General features: G+C 38.0%; 1 protein-coding gene across 1 annotated transcript in view; it reads left to right on the top strand.

Moving 5' to 3' along the window:
* Window positions 1-17,539, top strand: part of LOC127445333 (muscarinic acetylcholine receptor M4-like) — a 30,796-nt gene extending 13,257 nt beyond the window's left edge. The window contains exon 2 of the mRNA XM_051705336.1: window positions 15,603-17,539. Within this exon, the coding sequence (XP_051561296.1) occupies window positions 15,603-17,089 (1,487 nt within the window). The 3' untranslated portion in view covers window positions 17,090-17,539. The remainder of the gene's footprint in view (window positions 1-15,602) is intronic.
* Window positions 17,540-17,823: the final 284 nt, after the last annotated feature.

Here is a 17,823-nt window from a genome sequence, read left to right as displayed (position 1 = left end):
ACTTGCATTGGTTTGTTGCTGAATAAGAGTCTTGATGCGGTAGACGAGGTTCTCGACGATTTCTTTAGGAGTGAGTTGAAGAAGTCCACAGCAAATCCACAAAGTTACTTGAAGGTAAACACTGCCAGAAGGTTAAACTCAAGAGGAGAGTTTTGGAGTGTGTTGGTCTCAAGAAGAAGAGTTTTGAGCGATGATTAGTCTGCGTTCTGGAGTTTTAATAGTTCATTGCCGCACCCATTTTGTAGGTGGAGTGGCCAATCAGAGGCATGCATTTTGAGCGGGAGAGACATCCTTTGTCTCCGTTTATGGCCCATTCGCATTTTATTGCTGATCTGGACCTCTAGTGCAGCTTTTAATTCAAAACATAGTAAGAATTGTTCGATGCATTTCACGATCACATGGTGTACATTATTGTGTGAGAAATAAAGAGAAGATCATTTTGATACCAAGAAGGTAACCTCCAGACGATATTAAAGCAGAGATACACTCATACACTTGAATATAGGCATTTAACGTCTAACTAATACAAGTAAAGGGTTTTAACTAAGTTAATATAATAGGGGAATATACATACAACACATGCATATAGCAGATACATTTATAACTGCTTACTATGGCCTAAATAGAGAAAATGTCTTTAGATGTGTGTGTGACGTGTATTGGAATTACTGGAGACAGACAACTGCTCTGGTGCCTGGCACGGGGGTCACCCCCCTTTCTGTGGAATGTGTTTGAAGCTTGATGGAGACACTCCAGAGGCGACCTGTTTTAGCATCCTTTTGATAGTGATAAAGACCATCTGCAATTTAGCACCCATATAAATGTAAACGCGGAGGCCAGGTCAGTAATTTATATGCAAATGTCAAAAGGCTAAAAGTTTTTTTTTTAAACAAAGTGTAATTAGCCATCACTGATCTTACACAGACGTTACATGCCAATTCTCATTGGCCTTTTTTCAAAAAAGCAGAGGTGTTTGGGGCTCCCAAGAATGACCCCTAGTGTCACTACATCGACACATAATCGCGTTCCCTCCATCAGGGAACGGAGGTTACGAAAGTAACCATGACGTTACCTGTAATGTAACACTGTTTGCTTGAAAATAAATGTAATAAGATGCTGTCGAACAGTAATACTGGAGTATTTAATAAATAAGAGCCTACACACAAGACATTAAAGCAAGCTTGCATGGTAATGCTAACTGCCCCAAGTCCAGACTGCTTTATGTAAACAAGATGCAGAGTGCTAGTGTTGTAAGTTCAAGATTACATTTTTTGTCATTCAGCATTTATACAGGTGTAAAAAAAGTTAAAACTATGAATCTTGAGATAAGGGACAAAACAGGTTTTAAACCTAATTAATTTGAAATGGATATATCAGTAGACAAAGGTCTCAGCTAATGAACCATGTAGGGGAATTTTTTTATATATATTTCCATCTTAACCATGTGTTGTACACAGAAGCTGTCTCTATAACCTAAACTAAAATGCCAAAATTATTCCACAATACTTAACAGAAATTATCACAATGGGAATGATGGAGTTGACATATTGGAGCTGTGACCGCAGAGACTTAAACATTGTTTGTTTAATATATATAAAAAAATTAGGGCTGGGAATCAATTCAAATGTTTTAACTAATTAATCGCACAATTTTCTGTAATTTTCTTAAATTATGGTACATGACACATTACAACAAACATAAAAAAATCATTATAAATATATTTAATTTATACTTTGTCTTAAAGAACTCGCAACAAATTGGTTAGTCATCATTTATTTAAAATAAAATAAATAAAAATGTACGTTCAAATGTTTTTTTTTTTTTTTTTTTGACGGATAGAGTTAATTTGACAATTTTGCAGGTATTAATCTTTGATACAAGTATATGTATACAATACATGACATAAAATCAGTGGACATGCTGACAGCTTAGGGTTATTGTTACAGTGAGATTGCTCCTCACTGTTAGGAAAGCATGATGCTGTTATTAAAACGCATTTAAGGGCAAAATCCTCTGACGTTTCCAGTGAACTTTGTTTAATAATAGGATCAAATGGGCAGATTCAATTCATATCAAGCTTTATTTGCAAGATAAACTTAAGTGTACTGTACATTGCCAATGCAATATTAGACACTATATACAGTATACAGTTATAAAACATATTGAAGGCTGAAGTTTAATTTGCTGAAGTTTAAAATCTCAAAATTATTATTTTCTCTGGATGCTGTTCAGTCTAGTATACCTGTCTGCAGATTGCTGAACGGCCACACTATCACGTGCACGTCTCTCTTTCGCAGTTCCGCTTTTGAAACTGGTCAGACGTCAGCAGTTGCACATTTACAGGCGATGCAAAGAGAAACAGCAGCTGACCCATTAAGCCTGGTTCCAGGGGTGTAGATTCCAGGGGCGATGGGTGTAACCCCCACCCTCCACCCCAATGTTCAAGCCAAATCTACATCCTTGCCTGGTTCATGCGAAGTCTCCATTCTCAGTGCAGTAAATCCGCTCCCATGTTTGTAATGCCCGGGAAATGCGTTGCGTGTGACGAAACATGCACTGCTCCACACAACTGGTTTCTGTGGTAGGTTGTGCAGTCGTGTCAAGTGTGTTCCTCCTGAAAATGTATATATCCCAATTAGCCATAGAAAGTGGGGGAAAACATTAGTGAAGTTTCGCCCATTGTACAAAGGTGCCTGGGTTTGTTCCAGACAGGCAGCAGGTGCCATGACCCCGCCCCCACCCAATTCCTAATCAAATGGAGCAAGTAAGGCTGAGTAGCCTGCCAGTAACAACTCGAGACACCGTTCTCCCATCTCGCGAAGGTTTAGGAAGGGGGAAATAAGGATACTGCATTAATTGCGTAATTTTTTTTAACGTTTTAAACAGAAACTATTAATCGCAGAAATTAACGCATTAAATTTCCCAGCACTAAAAAAATATCAAACTTACCAGACCACGTGTCCTACTGTTGCATCCACCATGAGCAGGAAGTGTGAAAGGGGTCCTCAGAGTTACAGCTGACCACAACATTTGCTGATATATTCAGGATTATAAAAAAATCTGACAGAGTTGATGCAAAGTGAGGACACAACTTTGATAGTTTAGTTTTTTTGGACAAAATTATTTAAAGTTTACTTTATGTATTGTCAGATATCTTACAGATCCCTACCTTTCATTTGATATTTATATTTATGAATTTGTTACATTTAAAAACACTTTGCTTGGTAGTTTAACATTGTGACCTCTTGTTGAAGACAGGTTAAGTAACATGTACTTCAAAGTACAGAGCATGCATTTTTTTTTTTTTTTTTTATTCTAATGAAATTCTTTAAAAATATAAGTAATGAATGCTCAGAATATACAAATTTCCTTTAGATAAATTTTTTTTACGTGTTTTTATTATTATGATTTTCTTGATTTTTAACAGAAAGAGGACTTTTATATGTAGGACGTATTTTGTCCCTTATCTCAAGAATCAGTAAAAATATTTTACTAATGGGCCAATACGGCAACAGAAGAAAACGTACAAACGGGAGAAACAGCCAGGGAAACATTAGTGTGCCATTAGACTTTACCGTACCCTTTAGCTGCCCAGTCTGTATTACTGTATAATAACAACTGGAAAGATATTCTTACAGCTACAAGTTTTACATTAAAAGATATGATCAGAATACACTCAGCTAAACAAAAAAAAAAAAAAAAAATCTGTTTATCCTGGCTAACTACGCATCCTTTTTTTTTCTTACTAAGAGCTCTGATTTCCACTCCTTTGTGTTTCTTCACCCGTTGGTCAGATTATAGCAACTATACAAAACAACTTTTAAACACGGAACTTAATCTTTTAATCAGTTAAAAATAAAAATAACTGTTCTGTTTGTATATTATAAGCTTGATAGTTTATCCCAAACTTTTAAATACTACCCTAAACTTTATATGGAACTATTTGGTAATACTGTTTCTCCCACTGCACCACCAGACAAACTGTTTACATCCGCATCTACAGACAATATGGTGACGGCGTTTGTCGTGACATCATCAGAATACTAGCTATACAACATGTAACAGAATGCCCAGTGACGAAGCCACACTGTGTTCCAATTGGGTCAGATGTCAAGATTTATTGTGTATAAAGTCTCATCCAATGCGATCATATTGCTTCAGAAGACATGTAATATATCACTCAAATTAGATGGATTATATTTATGCTATGAAAGTTTTGATTTGATTAAATTGCATTATATGAAAAAAAAAAAAAAAAAAAATACCACAGGGATTCTTCAATATATCTTTGTTAAATCTATAAAACAAATGATGCCTTTAATAAATTATTGTCATAATCAGAGATAGACAAAAATGAGATTTGGCCTGCTGAGCTTCTGTTGCTCTAAATATTATAAATATGATATGACATGGTTATGTCGGTGTTTGTTTGTTTGTTTCTTTCATTTTTTACGCCATGCCAGCTTCTATGGCTATATTCATGGCGGGAACCAGGTTTAGTTATTTAAAATAGTTAAATGAGGTGTTTAAGATTCATTTTTCCTAAAAACCCTAAAACTAAATTTGGATTCACTTGATTAAAAACCTTTTCAAAAGAATCAACTGAATAATACAGGCTCCTCAGATGTGTAGAGGTATGACAGTTCAGTAAAATGTGTTTAATGGATAGTGGGTTCTGACTAGATGAGCACTTTGGTGAATTTTCTCCTGACAGTAAAAATTGGTGTGTGAGTCTTGTATGGTTATGTCGGTGTAGAATATACTTATTTTTATTTCTATATATTTATTATGATATTATATTTAAACATAAATATGTTTCATGTGTTTAAGAATTTATATCACATATAGGCATATTGTATAATAATAGGCAATTAATAGGCAAATAATATTGTATAATAGGCAATTGACTCTGGGGCAAAGGGAATAATACAGAGAGCATAAGAGAAAGAGCAAGAGAGAGATAACGAACATGTCCAGAGAGAGAGAGAGAGAGAGAGAGATAGATAGAGAGAGAGAGAGAGAGAGAGAGAGAGATGACGAGAGGTGAGGGAGGGTAAAAGTAGAGGAATTATTATGATTATATAAGCAACAGAGCTCTCCTTCAGCATAACAGAGTTGCAGTTAGAAGTGAACACTATTCATGTTGTCCTATCACACCAATGACATATCACTACTCCCACAAAGACCACTCTAGGGTCAGAAGTCATAACTGTTGACTGTTTAGACTGGTATTGTCTTTCAAGGCTCTGTTGAGCAGGTCGGCATATCTATTCATTTAGGACATTGAGCTGAGGGGCACAGAGTGTGGCAGGGGAATACATCTGTGCAGCTTTGGCAGCAGAGCTGTGATCAGGCCTGGAGCTGAGAGCCAGCTGAGATCAGATCCCTCATATCTCACTGCTGCAGGCAAAGCACTGATCACCCTTTCTGCATCTACACGCAGCCAACTCTACAGACACAGGCATGTGACAACTTCAAAATGAGATCACGTCACAGAAATAGACATTACTTTGCAGGAAACTTACTTGATTGTGTATGTTTTAGAAGTTGGTAATACTTTACAGTAAGGAAGTATTTGGTAACATGAGTGAGCTACATTAGTGAATTAAGCAATAAAGTACGAGAGGCCATGCTATATTGTGAATGTAGTCACTCACGGCAAAATTTTTATTAGGGTGTTACTAGGCAAGATGCAAAGCGAAGTGTCTGCAACCACTTAAGCCATAACATTATTTACAATATGGCATAGCCTTATAAAACATTTACCACATAATACAATTTTACGGGAACAATTCTTTATAAATAAAGAAATATATATATATATAAATATTTTTTTTTTTTTTTTGTAAAATCATTAGATGCCATCCTTCTGTTATAGTCCCTGACAGTAAAAAGAAAAAAAAAACAGCATGTTGCTAAATAAAATAACCGTCAGCTATGTGAGCTGGGCAGTGATACAAATAGTAGCTTTGTGAAGAGGTTATAGCTGTGCATTATCATGAATAAAGCTAGGCCATCAACATCCATTTTATAACATGAACTAAGAATGAACAGCAATTTTTTTTTGGTTAATCTTGGTTCATTTTAATTTCAACATATACAGTAGTAATACGTTTTTAAAATGAAGAGTTGAATAGGATAACATTAGTTAATGCATTATGAAAGAACAATGAACAATTATATTTTCATAAATTAACAAGACTAATAAATTCTATAAAAAAGAAATAGTGTTCATTGTTAGTTCATGATAACTAATGCATTAAATTCATTTCTAAACGTAAGTTCGGAAGGAGCTTCTTCATGTAGGCCTGCCAATCATATGCCAACAATATATAAGTGGCTGCTTCCTTCATACAGGTGACGATTCTTCTTGCATCCCTCCACCTTTACATTTCATAACGCCCATAGCAATTATTAACCCCAGTCCATTGTGGACAACACGCCATATTCGTTTATCTTGATGGACAAATAGAACCTTATTGCAAAGTGAAACCTCAATTGTTCTTCAGTTTTGAGGCTGATTTGTTTTATTTTATGGTAAAATATAAAGCAACAAAACACAATTTAAGTAGGTCATATTAAACAATGAAAGGTCAGTGTGGTTTACCTTTGCTGTTGACCCTTTATAGCATGCATATAAAATCCAAATCCATTACCAAGCTTCTACAGCTCTATTTGTCTGGATGTTTTATACTTGGGCTGCAAGTGGATATACTTCTAGAGTGCCTGGTGTCATTAGAATATATGGGTGTGTCAATGACAGATATACATCATGTCATGAGATAGGAGAATCATCTGTTAATTTCAGATCGACCTTCTGTTACGGATATTCAGTTCCGCTCATCGGATGCAATCAGTAAAAAAGGGCCCAGATAAAATCAGTTATGGGTTGGGGTAGGAGGGAGGGTGGGATGTCTCCTTGCCATCAATTTCAGTGAAACTGCAAAATGCTGCTTTACTGCAACAATACAATCTGTTCAATATTTGCTAGCAAAGGGTAGAATCTAATACGTAGCACATGCTTTACTGAGATGTTTTTCAGTATATCTATTATGTTCCAGACTGTTTTTATCTCGACATGAGATTCAGTGCAGGTATTGTGCTGGTTCAAAGCTCAACCACCCCCACATCACACAAATATCACTCCATCCTCAAAGAGCTTTGAGTCTCTGAATATTACCCTCCAGTATGAGCAGGTTACTCAAACAAACACACAACAAAGGCTCTTTCAGGTGATCTTTCAGTGCAGCGGTTGAACAGTGTTTATAAAGAAAACGGCTGTACATACAAGCAGAAAAAACCTAGAAAGAAGTGAGAAAACTGTCCCCATGCTTATCATGGAGTTTAAAAGAAACGTTTTCAAAAGACCTTATTCAGAGTAGCGCCATATTTCATTTTTGACGGGAATGTAAACGAGGCTGTGAGGGATAGACTTAGGCCACATCCACAATAATACATTTTCGTATGTCATGTTTACGCCTCGCATCAACACTAGAATGGCATTTTCCTCCACCGAAAACATTCTCCATGACCGATATTTTTTTAAAAACAATGAAGTAAGGAAATGGAAATTTCATTTTCAGGCTTCAACAGACTAGTGTGGACGTGATCAAAAGTCTCTTCAAAGAGTTGTAGAAATCAGATGTATACAGTGCATGCCATTGAAGACACTGTAAGCCTTTCCCTCACAGCCTCATTTTCATTTCCATCAATAATTAAATTTAAGCCAGGAAAATGCAACCATTGGAGAAAGTAATTTGTCCTGAAAATGAGTGACTCATTTCATTATACTTTTCACTTTTATGATGACTGTCTCAGGCTGTTTGTGTAAACAGTTCTCATTTATGTATTCAAGGCTCTATGTTGGCATTATTATCATGTTTATACATTCTGATTCCAACTGTGATATTTTTAATGCCAAAAAGCTCTACATGACGTGTCAGATCAGAGGAAGCTGGGCAGAACAGTCAGGCTTCCAAAAGAATCAGGAGTCGCTCTTAAACTGCTTTGGTTGAGCTTATTTAACTGGCTGTACATGCAGGATTTATTTTGAATGTGTGATTCTCACAATTTGATTTGGTTACATGCATGCATGTGATGTGTGTGTATTGTGCAGAGCATGTGAGCGAAGTGGAGCGGTGTGACACTCCGCTCAATAACCCTCTCCATGCATGTGTGCTCCACTCAAGTACCGCTCACGCTCACCGGTAAAAAAGCGTTCGCTCAAATCGTGCTCCAGCATTACATTTCTCTGTAGTATACTTGGTTCCAATCACGTACACAGGAGCTAGCTACAGTGGCCCAAGCAACTGCCCCTTTGCTCACATGGGCTGAGGAGCCCCTCTGGGTGAAATATAGACTATAGGCTGACATTTATTAAATTATCAAATGATTAGTAATGTACACATCTGAAATTATGTGATTGCATTGTTGTGTTTTCGTATATAAAACCTCACTGTATATTTTGGACTGGTTTACAACGGCTGTTAGATAATCGGGTGAACCAGACCTTCCTTATCATTTGTAATCAGTCAAATATTTATCTGTTAGCACATATGTCATCAACATCTTCAAATAATACCTTAAAAAAAAATCTGTTCTAAATTGCCATTGTTTACTTTAAACAAGTCATCAAACATGCCTCTACAAGTGATAAAACATGTGCGTTGGCACGGAAACTCGCATATGTGCAAATTTGCTCCACCTGCAAAGTAGGACACACTGATCTGCAAGATCATACATGTTTATTGGTTTTGATGCAGGGATTTTTTGTTTGTTTTCACCGGGATTCAAGGAAAAATGCTTTGCCAATATACAGTATTATTAAGCTTACATATTCAATTGAGAGTGATCTAACGTTCGCAACCCTGCAGACCCGGGTCTGCATCTAGCTGGCAGCTGCACTGACATGATGGCAAAACAACAAGATACATTACTTATCTATTAATTTATTATCGAATAGTAGTGTAGCCTACTAGCTCACCTTTTGCTGCACTACCATGTTTGCGTAGCACATCCTCGTGCTCTCTGGCAATGTGACACGTACGATTCCAAAAGGAATATTTTCTAATTCTCACAGTCTCTCCACACTCCCTTTTGATTTCCTTGTTCTTAGCTTTGATTTTTACTTAGCATTTATTTAGGCTATAAGGTTTGCAACTTCACTAAAACAATGTTAGAGCTCCATAACATCAGGCCTATTGCTTATTTCGCAGATTCCCAAACCAGCATATCACGAAGCGCATTCTGGGTTGAGGGAGCGGCACTGAGCAGCCTAAGGGGCCTGAGAGAGCGAATCTTGAAAAAGGCGCTCTCCACTCAGGTGGAATTATCACTGCTCTGCTCACATGCTCTTGTGTTGTGCAATGGGTTTCTTGTTGTCTGTTCTTGTCACATTTTGTCTTGCTGTTGTCTGAGAAACAGCTACGGTTTGCACACTTGCTGACAGCAGTGTAGATGAGGTGCCACTTTGCAGCCTGACTACATATTCACACTGTTGCCCCACACTGAGGACAGTAAAGGCCAAAGCATAATTGAGTACGTGAACGCAGACGCTTCTAGCTATGCAAGCTCAGTTTCGTGTTTAATTGCGTTCCAAAATGTGGAATTCAGACAGGAATTCCTAGCACAACGCAAGTATATATTGCCGCAGGGGGGCACTATACTGGACACTAGTATAAACTGTCTGCTTCTATGGTGAGTTTTCTCTTTCAAGTCAACTAATGTCATGGCGGAGCAACAGTTTGTAGAGGAATATGCCGGGTTTAATATAAATTAAGCTCAATCAATAGCATTTCCGGCATAATATAGATTATCACAAAAATTTATTTTGACTTGCCCCTCCTTTTCTTTAAAATAAAAAAGAAGCAAAAATCTGGGTTCAGCGAGGCATTTACAATGGAAGTGAATGGGGGCCAAATTCTGAACGTTAAAATACTAACTTTTATAAAAAAGTATAGCCACAAGACATAAATGATATGTGTGTAAACATGATTTTAGTGTGATAAAATCACTAACAGTTTCTGTGTAAAGTTATAGCCAATATTACAACTTTGTTGCCATAACCATAAAAATAACAATTTAAACAATTTTACAGCTCAAATAATACATGAGCTGTACCAGAAGAATTAAGTGTTTTTAAAAATTATAAGCTTCAACTTTCTGCCTTTAAACCCTCAAAAAATTGGCCCTATTAACTTCTGTTGTAAGTGCCTCATTGTAACCTCGATTTTTGCTTCTTTTTTTTTTAAGTATAGGAGGGACGAGTCAAAATACATTTTTGTGGTAATCAACATTATAACACAAATGCTGTTTGATTGAGCTTAACTTGTATTGAACCCGAAATATTCCTTAAAGAACTTAAGTTAAAGTCAAAATATTAATAGCAACTTATCAGAATAATAACACATCCATTTTAATGGCAGAGACTTTTGAACATAACTCTATCATCCCATTGAGTACTGAGAATTGTTACTGCCATAGACCTTATTCACAGTAGTGCCATCATTTTTAATGGGAATGAAAGCGAGTCCGTGAGGGATAAACTTACCATCTCTTCAATGGCACGCACGGTATAAAGCTATATAAAGCTCCTATATCCTATCTGATTTTCCACAACTTGTGATGGCTGAAGTTTTTTGTCAACTGACAGTTCTTGGAAAGATATTTTTTCAATGTTTTGTTCACAGAACGATCCAAAAACTCTTTAAACTGCAGTACAGCCCACTGAACAGACTGTACGTCTATCCCTTACAGGCTCGTTGCCTTTCCTGGCAAAAGTCAAAGATGGCACTGCTGTGAATAAGGTCATTAGTAATGCAAAAATGCATGTAGGCATGCTCAGCCAGACTGCAGGTTGGCAATGCGTTGGCCAAGTGCTCATATCTTCGTATGCGTACTTGCGTAAAGTATGTTTCTGGCCTAAGAGCGTCTCTGACAGCATGCCAGACATGGGCAAGCTTCAACTCTTTTACTCAACTGAAGAGTTTGGGAAGCCAAATGAAGTTAGGGTATATAAAGTCAAATTGTATGAGAAAGCTGGGATAAAAAAAAAACAGAGACTGGTCCTGGGGAGCTTTCTCCCTCTGTGATATCAGATGAATATTGTTGATTCATATTTAATGAGGCTCAGCACTTATCTTTCCGCTCTGCTCGAATCCACAGTTGAGTAATTGCTGATTCATATTTGATAAGAATCCTTTCCCCACACAGAATCACTTGCACCTGAGGGAAAATTAGAGCAAGACACCAAAACTCAACTGACTCTTTAATCTCTAAAGTACTGCTTGGTAAGAAATGGCCACACTCTTCAAGGAGTGTGATCTGTGTTTGGATGCGAGAGGAGGAGAGATAGAAGAGAATGTGTGTTTGTCAAAAAGCTTTCAAAAGGAATAGGATATGCGGTGTCTGGCATTCTGGAGTTTGGCAGTGCTTTGATGCCTGCTGATGATCAGTCAGGTGGTTTAAAGGGATAATAAAGATAAAGAGAGGGGCTGGGTGGTGTGGTCCATCCTCTACTGGGAGACTGATTTTAGATCTAATGGTAATAAAGACTGATCAAGAGCATTGGGAAGCATCCACACGTGCTGCTTTATGAATCATTTGGAAAAGCAGTGATGCAGCATGTTTGCAGCAATCTGCTTCCCATGTGTTTTCACGATGGGCTGTAATTTCTATGGTCATCCAGAAGATGGCAACCTTCATAAGATATCACCTTTTTTTTTTAAACTCTAGAAATTTTAATAGGCAATAATAAATAATGTGTCTTCAAAATGCTTAAAGATATTTGCGTATGTTCTTATGTTCTTACTTTGATGTGTTTTTATTTATTTTTTTAGCATACAGGGCCCGATGGAGTCTCTTCAAACAGGTTTTTAATTGCCCAATGGATTAATACTTTATCAGTATGACAACAGCTTCCCAGAAGTATACATGGAGGCTGGATTATTCATGACCCAAAACAGCTTCTCACTTTTACTTGAAAAGTAAACATTTTGAAAATAAATGTTATGTTTTTTTTGTTTTTTTAAATGTAAATTATTTTCCTCTTGGCTTTTTAAGTTGGTTGAGCATTATTCACAGTGCACTGTCTCTTGTAGGATTTAGCATGCAGCGTCATGACAAAATCTCTAGAAATGCAGGCCGCATTCACATATGACATGCCAAAACCCTCAATTTTTCATATAACAAGATTTTTTTGGGTATATCTATGACAAAGAAAGCAATGTTAATTTTCATTTTATGGAAATCGTACATACAGTAAGCGGGTCTATAAATATAAAGAGGTCTCATATCACAGGCTTGAGATGTTTATTTTTCCTTAGAACTGTTTTTTTTTTTTTTTTTTTTTATTAAATCTATGGGTCCTCGGGATGCCTGTCTAATCTTTGTGTCTTTAATTGTTCCAGAGCAGCTGAGAATATTAGGAGACTCAGGGGGTCAGTTGACTTTAATGACACATCAGCTTTAGCTTCTGTGATTGGATAATGTCTTTAAGGAGTCTAATCATGAGAATTGTATTAATCGTGAGGATATAATTAATCTACTTTTCACCTGAGACAACTCAACTCTGATGCCTGGAAAAAATGGGAGTTTTTTTCTTTGACAATGAACAACTAATTTAGTTTTGTTTGCTGATCAAACAGCACATTTTTAAAATGAAGCTGTTTCATAAAGCACTAATAAAGCCTAAGCCAGCACATTGTTTTAAGATCTTAAAGGAACAGTTCACCCAAAAATTATAATTCTCTCACCATTTACTCACCCTCCTGCCGTTTCAAACTTGTATTACTTTCTTTCTTCTGTGGAACACAAACAAAGATTTTTTAAAGAATATCTTAGCTGCTATTGTCCATACAATGAAAGTCTTTAGGGTCCAAAACTTTCAAGCTCCAAAAAGCATATAAAGGCAGCAAAAAAGTAATCCATAGGATTCGAGTGGTTTAATCCATGTCTTCTGAAGCCACATGATTGAAATTAAGCAAAATGCAGTCCTTGAAGCATGCGCTTTAACATGTTCATGCGTTAAATGATGCATGTGCTATACAACCAGAAGTTCTCACATGTGGCGTAGTGGGCTAGTAATCAGGTTGCTGGTTCGATCCCTACAGCCACCACCATTGTGTCCTTGAGCAAGGCACTTAACACCAGGTTGCTCTGGGGGGATTGTCCCTGTAATAAGTGCACTGTAAGTCACTTTGGATAAAAGTGTCTGCTAAATGCATAAATGTAATGAACACGCAGGGGTGTAGCAGTCATTTTAAAAGTGGGGGACACACACACACTGTCAGTAGGTGGCTCGCACAAACCCAACACTTACAGTGGAGTATTAATATATTACAGTATATATTCAAATATAAGTATTATATTAATATATATGTATTATTTTTAATATTTGTTGTATTTTAAAGATTCAAGTATTGCAAAATAATTGTAAAATGTAGCAAAATTAGCTGCAAAAATAAAGGGCGTCTTGTGGAGCACTTGTTTCTATTTCACACGACAATAAAAGACTGAGCACAAGCTGGTCCTGAATAAATTATTTAATCAATTACAAAAATGACAACTGTGCATGTGCACAGTTTTTTTACTCTGTGCTTGTGTGATGTGGGATTTAAATGTATCCAAGTGGCTCGAGTGTTTTGACTATGTTCACCAAAATTTGTTCAGATCCATTTAATGATTCAGTGACCATTTCTGATGATGCCACCTGGTGATGTCTTGTGTGAAATAAGTTAGTCACTGAATCAATGATCAAAAGAAAATTTTAATCCTTTAAAATCTGTATGTCTACAGACCTACAAAGAGACTTTAGTAGAGGTTTTAAGCATTAGAAGAACAAAGCAAATCCATCATTTCCCTACAGTTTGTGAGCTGCTGAGCATGACTTTTATCAAAAGACAACAATAATAGTTTTATAAAAATTATAATGAGTTTTAATAACACCCGTACGTTTTTATGTATAAAAAGCATGTCTACAAATCTATTCACTTCAGTAAAATGCCTAAGTGTTTTAAGAACACAGCAGATATATCTTTGTTCGTCGACTGCACACCAACATAGAGGTAAAAAACAGGAGCTGATATTAAAAATAGCTTTACATATTTAACACAGGTCTAGTAATCTGCTTAAATTGGAAAAAACAACCGATCAAACTATTACCTCACAAACATAATGTAAAAAGCATAACTTAATGAAGACTCATGCACTGATATAAACTCCACTTACAATGTGTGCTTAAAAGGATTTCACGTAATGCTGCCAATCAAGAATGATACGCAGATAAATAACTCTCATTTGTGTGTTCCTCTTCTCTAGATTATTAATTTAGATCAACATCAACGCCCTTTCAGATACGTGAACGAGTTTCTCTCATGAACATTCATAGGCGAGCTGGGAGAAAGTTACACTTTTTGGTGTGAATTTTAGCTTTGTTTCCAGGGTGCGAATTACAGGGGGTCCCGGGTCTCAGACGGGATGTAACTGGAGACCCCCCAGAAGGAACCGGAGACCCACCAGAAAGCTATTTAGCAAATAACCTGATTGGAATCTGAGCTGATGAAGATCTGAGCAGATTGGCAAAGGAAAAAAAACGGAGAAATGCAAATTCATATGGACCAGATCTGCTCCAAAAAGGACAAAAAAAAAACATAAAGATAGTGCATACAACTGATGTGTGCTTTATTCCAAGTCTTCTAAAGCCATACGATTGATTTGTGTGAGGAACAGACCAAACTTTAAGTCAAACGAAACACAAGAAATTAAGTACACAGGATGTATGAACCATTTATGGTGTTTTTCTCAAAACTGGAATGGAAAAGAATTCTCCTTTTGTGTTCCACAGAAAAAAAATGAAATGATGACAGATTTTTTATATTTATTATTATTTATTAATAAATTTTTTAGCAAACTAACCCTTAAAGGGGCACAAGTCATTTTTCCTCATTAAAAAAGTTTTAATACTAAAGAAATGAATGGAAATTTTGAAACGTATAAAATCATCACCACTCACATGAGATGAAGACTCTAGTCATATAAGTAAAGCTGTTTTTCTTCTACATGGAGAGGGTCTCCTCATGGGGGGTCACCATTTTAGGAACACATGACCGGCCAAACACTACTCCCTTAATCTCAGTAACTGCCCTGTTATTGGACGCTTTCATTCTTAATGAAATGAATCATGGCTGACTATGATTAGTGAAATGATACAATGACATCTCTAATGGAAAACTTGATTTTGAATGATGGTGCATCCACAAAGCTAGGTGTCACTATGAGTCCAAGCAGACACAAACAAAAAAAAGTTACTGAATGCATCAAGTCGTTATCTCCAAAAGATTTCCTTCTCCAAAGATTTCTTTCCATCTGGGCTTGATTCCAAAACTCTTGAATATGAACAGCATATACCAAGTTTATTTATTTTTCCTGATGGAAATTACTGTACTGAAGCAATATTCATCATAATGAACGTCATGCTGTTTTCCCTTTATGTGATCAGTCTGCTTCTATTTATATCAGTGTGTAATTATTTCCAGCAAATTATTGCTGATATCAACTGGATTTGTGACATTTATAATATTATCTGTGCATTGTGTGTGTTGCAGGTTCATTGAGCAACGTGTCCAATGATGCCAACCTCAGCTGTGACAGCGGCAGTGCTAATGGCTCATGTGCAGCGGTCGAGGCAGACGCAGAGAGTCCGTACAAAACGGTGGAGATGGTCTTCATTGCATTGGTTACAGGATCCCTCAGTTTTGTCACTGTTGTGGGCAACATCCTTGTCATGCTCTCGATCAAGGTCAATCGGCACCTGCAGACCGTCAACAATTACTTCCTATTCAGCCTGGCCTGTGCGGATCTCATCATTGGTGCGTTCTCCATGAACCTTTACACTGTCTACATTATCAAGGGCTACTGGCCTCTCGGCCCTATAGTGTGTGACCTGTGGCTAGCACTGGATTATGTGGTCAGTAACGCCTCTGTTATGAATTTGCTAATCATCAGCTTCGACCGATACTTCTGTGTGACCAAACCACTCAGTTACCCCACACGCAGAACCACCAAGATGGCGGGACTCATGATCGCCTCCGCCTGGATCCTGTCCTTCATCCTGTGGGCACCTGCGATCCTGTTCTGGCAGTTCATTGTAGGAGAACGGACCGTGGAACCAGGAGAATGTTACATCCAGTTCCTTTCCAACCCTGCAGTGACGTTCGGCACGGCTATTGCTGCATTCTACCTACCGGTGGTCATCATGACAGTGCTGTATGTGCACATCTCTCTGGCCAGTCGCAGCCGTGTGTCCAAGCAGAAGCCCGAGGCCAAAAAGGAGAAGAAAATCCCGAAGTCCAGTGGTCTACTCAAGAGTCACATTTTAAAGCAGAACAACAACAACCAGTCTCCTCCTAAGCCCAGCTTGGATACCTGTTCTACTGTAGATACCATGAAGAACGGGAAGCTAGATGAGTCTGTGGGTTCCACCAAAGCTGACTCTTGTGTGCAACCAGAGGAAAAAGAGAGCTCAAACGACTCCAGCACTGCCAGCATAGCACCTAAAGAGCACAAAGAAAGAGCTAACAGTGAGGCGACATCAGAGGGTGGCTTGGCACCTGCGCCAGCAGCTGCGTCTAAACTCAACCCTCAATCCAAATGGTCCAAGATCAAGATAGTCACCAAACAGGCAGGAGATGAGTGCATCACAGCCATTGAGATCGTCCCACCAAACAGTGCCGGCGAGAGGCGTTCAATCCCCGTGAACCGACCCCGCACAGTGGTGCGAAAGTTTGCCAGCATCGCTCGCAGCCAGGTTAAAAGGAAAAGGCAGATGGCGGCACGAGAGAAAAAAGTCACAAAGACCATCTTTGCCATCCTGCTGGCCTTCATTATCACGTGGACGCCATACAATGTGATGGTCTTAATCAGCACGTTTTGCCAGTCTTGTGTTCCGGACACAGTCTGGGCCATTGGCTACTGGCTCTGCTATGTCAACAGTACCATCAACCCTGCTTGCTATGCACTCTGTAATGCCACCTTCAAAAAGACCTTCAAAAACCTCCTCATGTGCCAGTATAAGAACATTGGCACCAGATGAACAGAGGGCAGAGGCAGTCAGCAGTGTCTGGAGATGTGTGCATGGTATGGAGGGTACACAAGGCTGTCCCAGCTCTTCTGGCCCCCTTGAACCATAGAAGGTACTGTGCAGTACATTGTGAGGCTTCATAATCCCATAATGTTAAAACAGTGTGCTGCACCCTAACCAAAAGTTTATGTATTAAGGAATTATTGTTTACAGAAGGCTGATGGAGTTGTCATACGAGACTTAACATCAGAAGAAACTGAGCTGAGATCATGAAACAAATTTCTCTTCTAGTAATCTACTGTAATCATTGCTGCACTGCCAAGATCTTTGAAACTCTACACTACAGTGATGTGAAAACTAATCCACGAGTTCGTTTGCCCATATAATCTTTAATCTATTAAGGTTAAACTTATTTGGCTTGCTGTCCACGGTGGAGGGGCTTGAGGAAGCAGCTTCAACTTGAACTCTATACCCCCCCCCCCCCCGGGACTATTAATAGGACATGATTACATGGGGCAAGATGCCTAGGGTAAAGGTGGAGTTGGGGTGGTGGAGGGATGCTGGAAACAGCTAAGACCGAAGAGAGGTAAGCAGCTGCTTATATACTCTGGTTGTTAATTGAAAGATTAGATGGGCTCGCTCCTCCCGAACTTACGTTTAGGAACTTCATTTAAAGTTCCTAATCAGCATTAGGTTAGAGAGCCAGTAACAACACATCATCATTATCAACAGAGTAGAGAGATTCC

The sequence above is a fragment of the Myxocyprinus asiaticus genome, chromosome 1 (genome assembly GCF_019703515.2).
Source record: "Myxocyprinus asiaticus isolate MX2 ecotype Aquarium Trade chromosome 1, UBuf_Myxa_2, whole genome shotgun sequence".
NCBI lineage: Eukaryota > Metazoa > Chordata > Actinopteri > Cypriniformes > Catostomidae > Myxocyprinus > Myxocyprinus asiaticus.
Note: the sequence above shows the minus strand (reverse complement) of the source record. Positions and strands in the feature narration are given on the sequence as shown.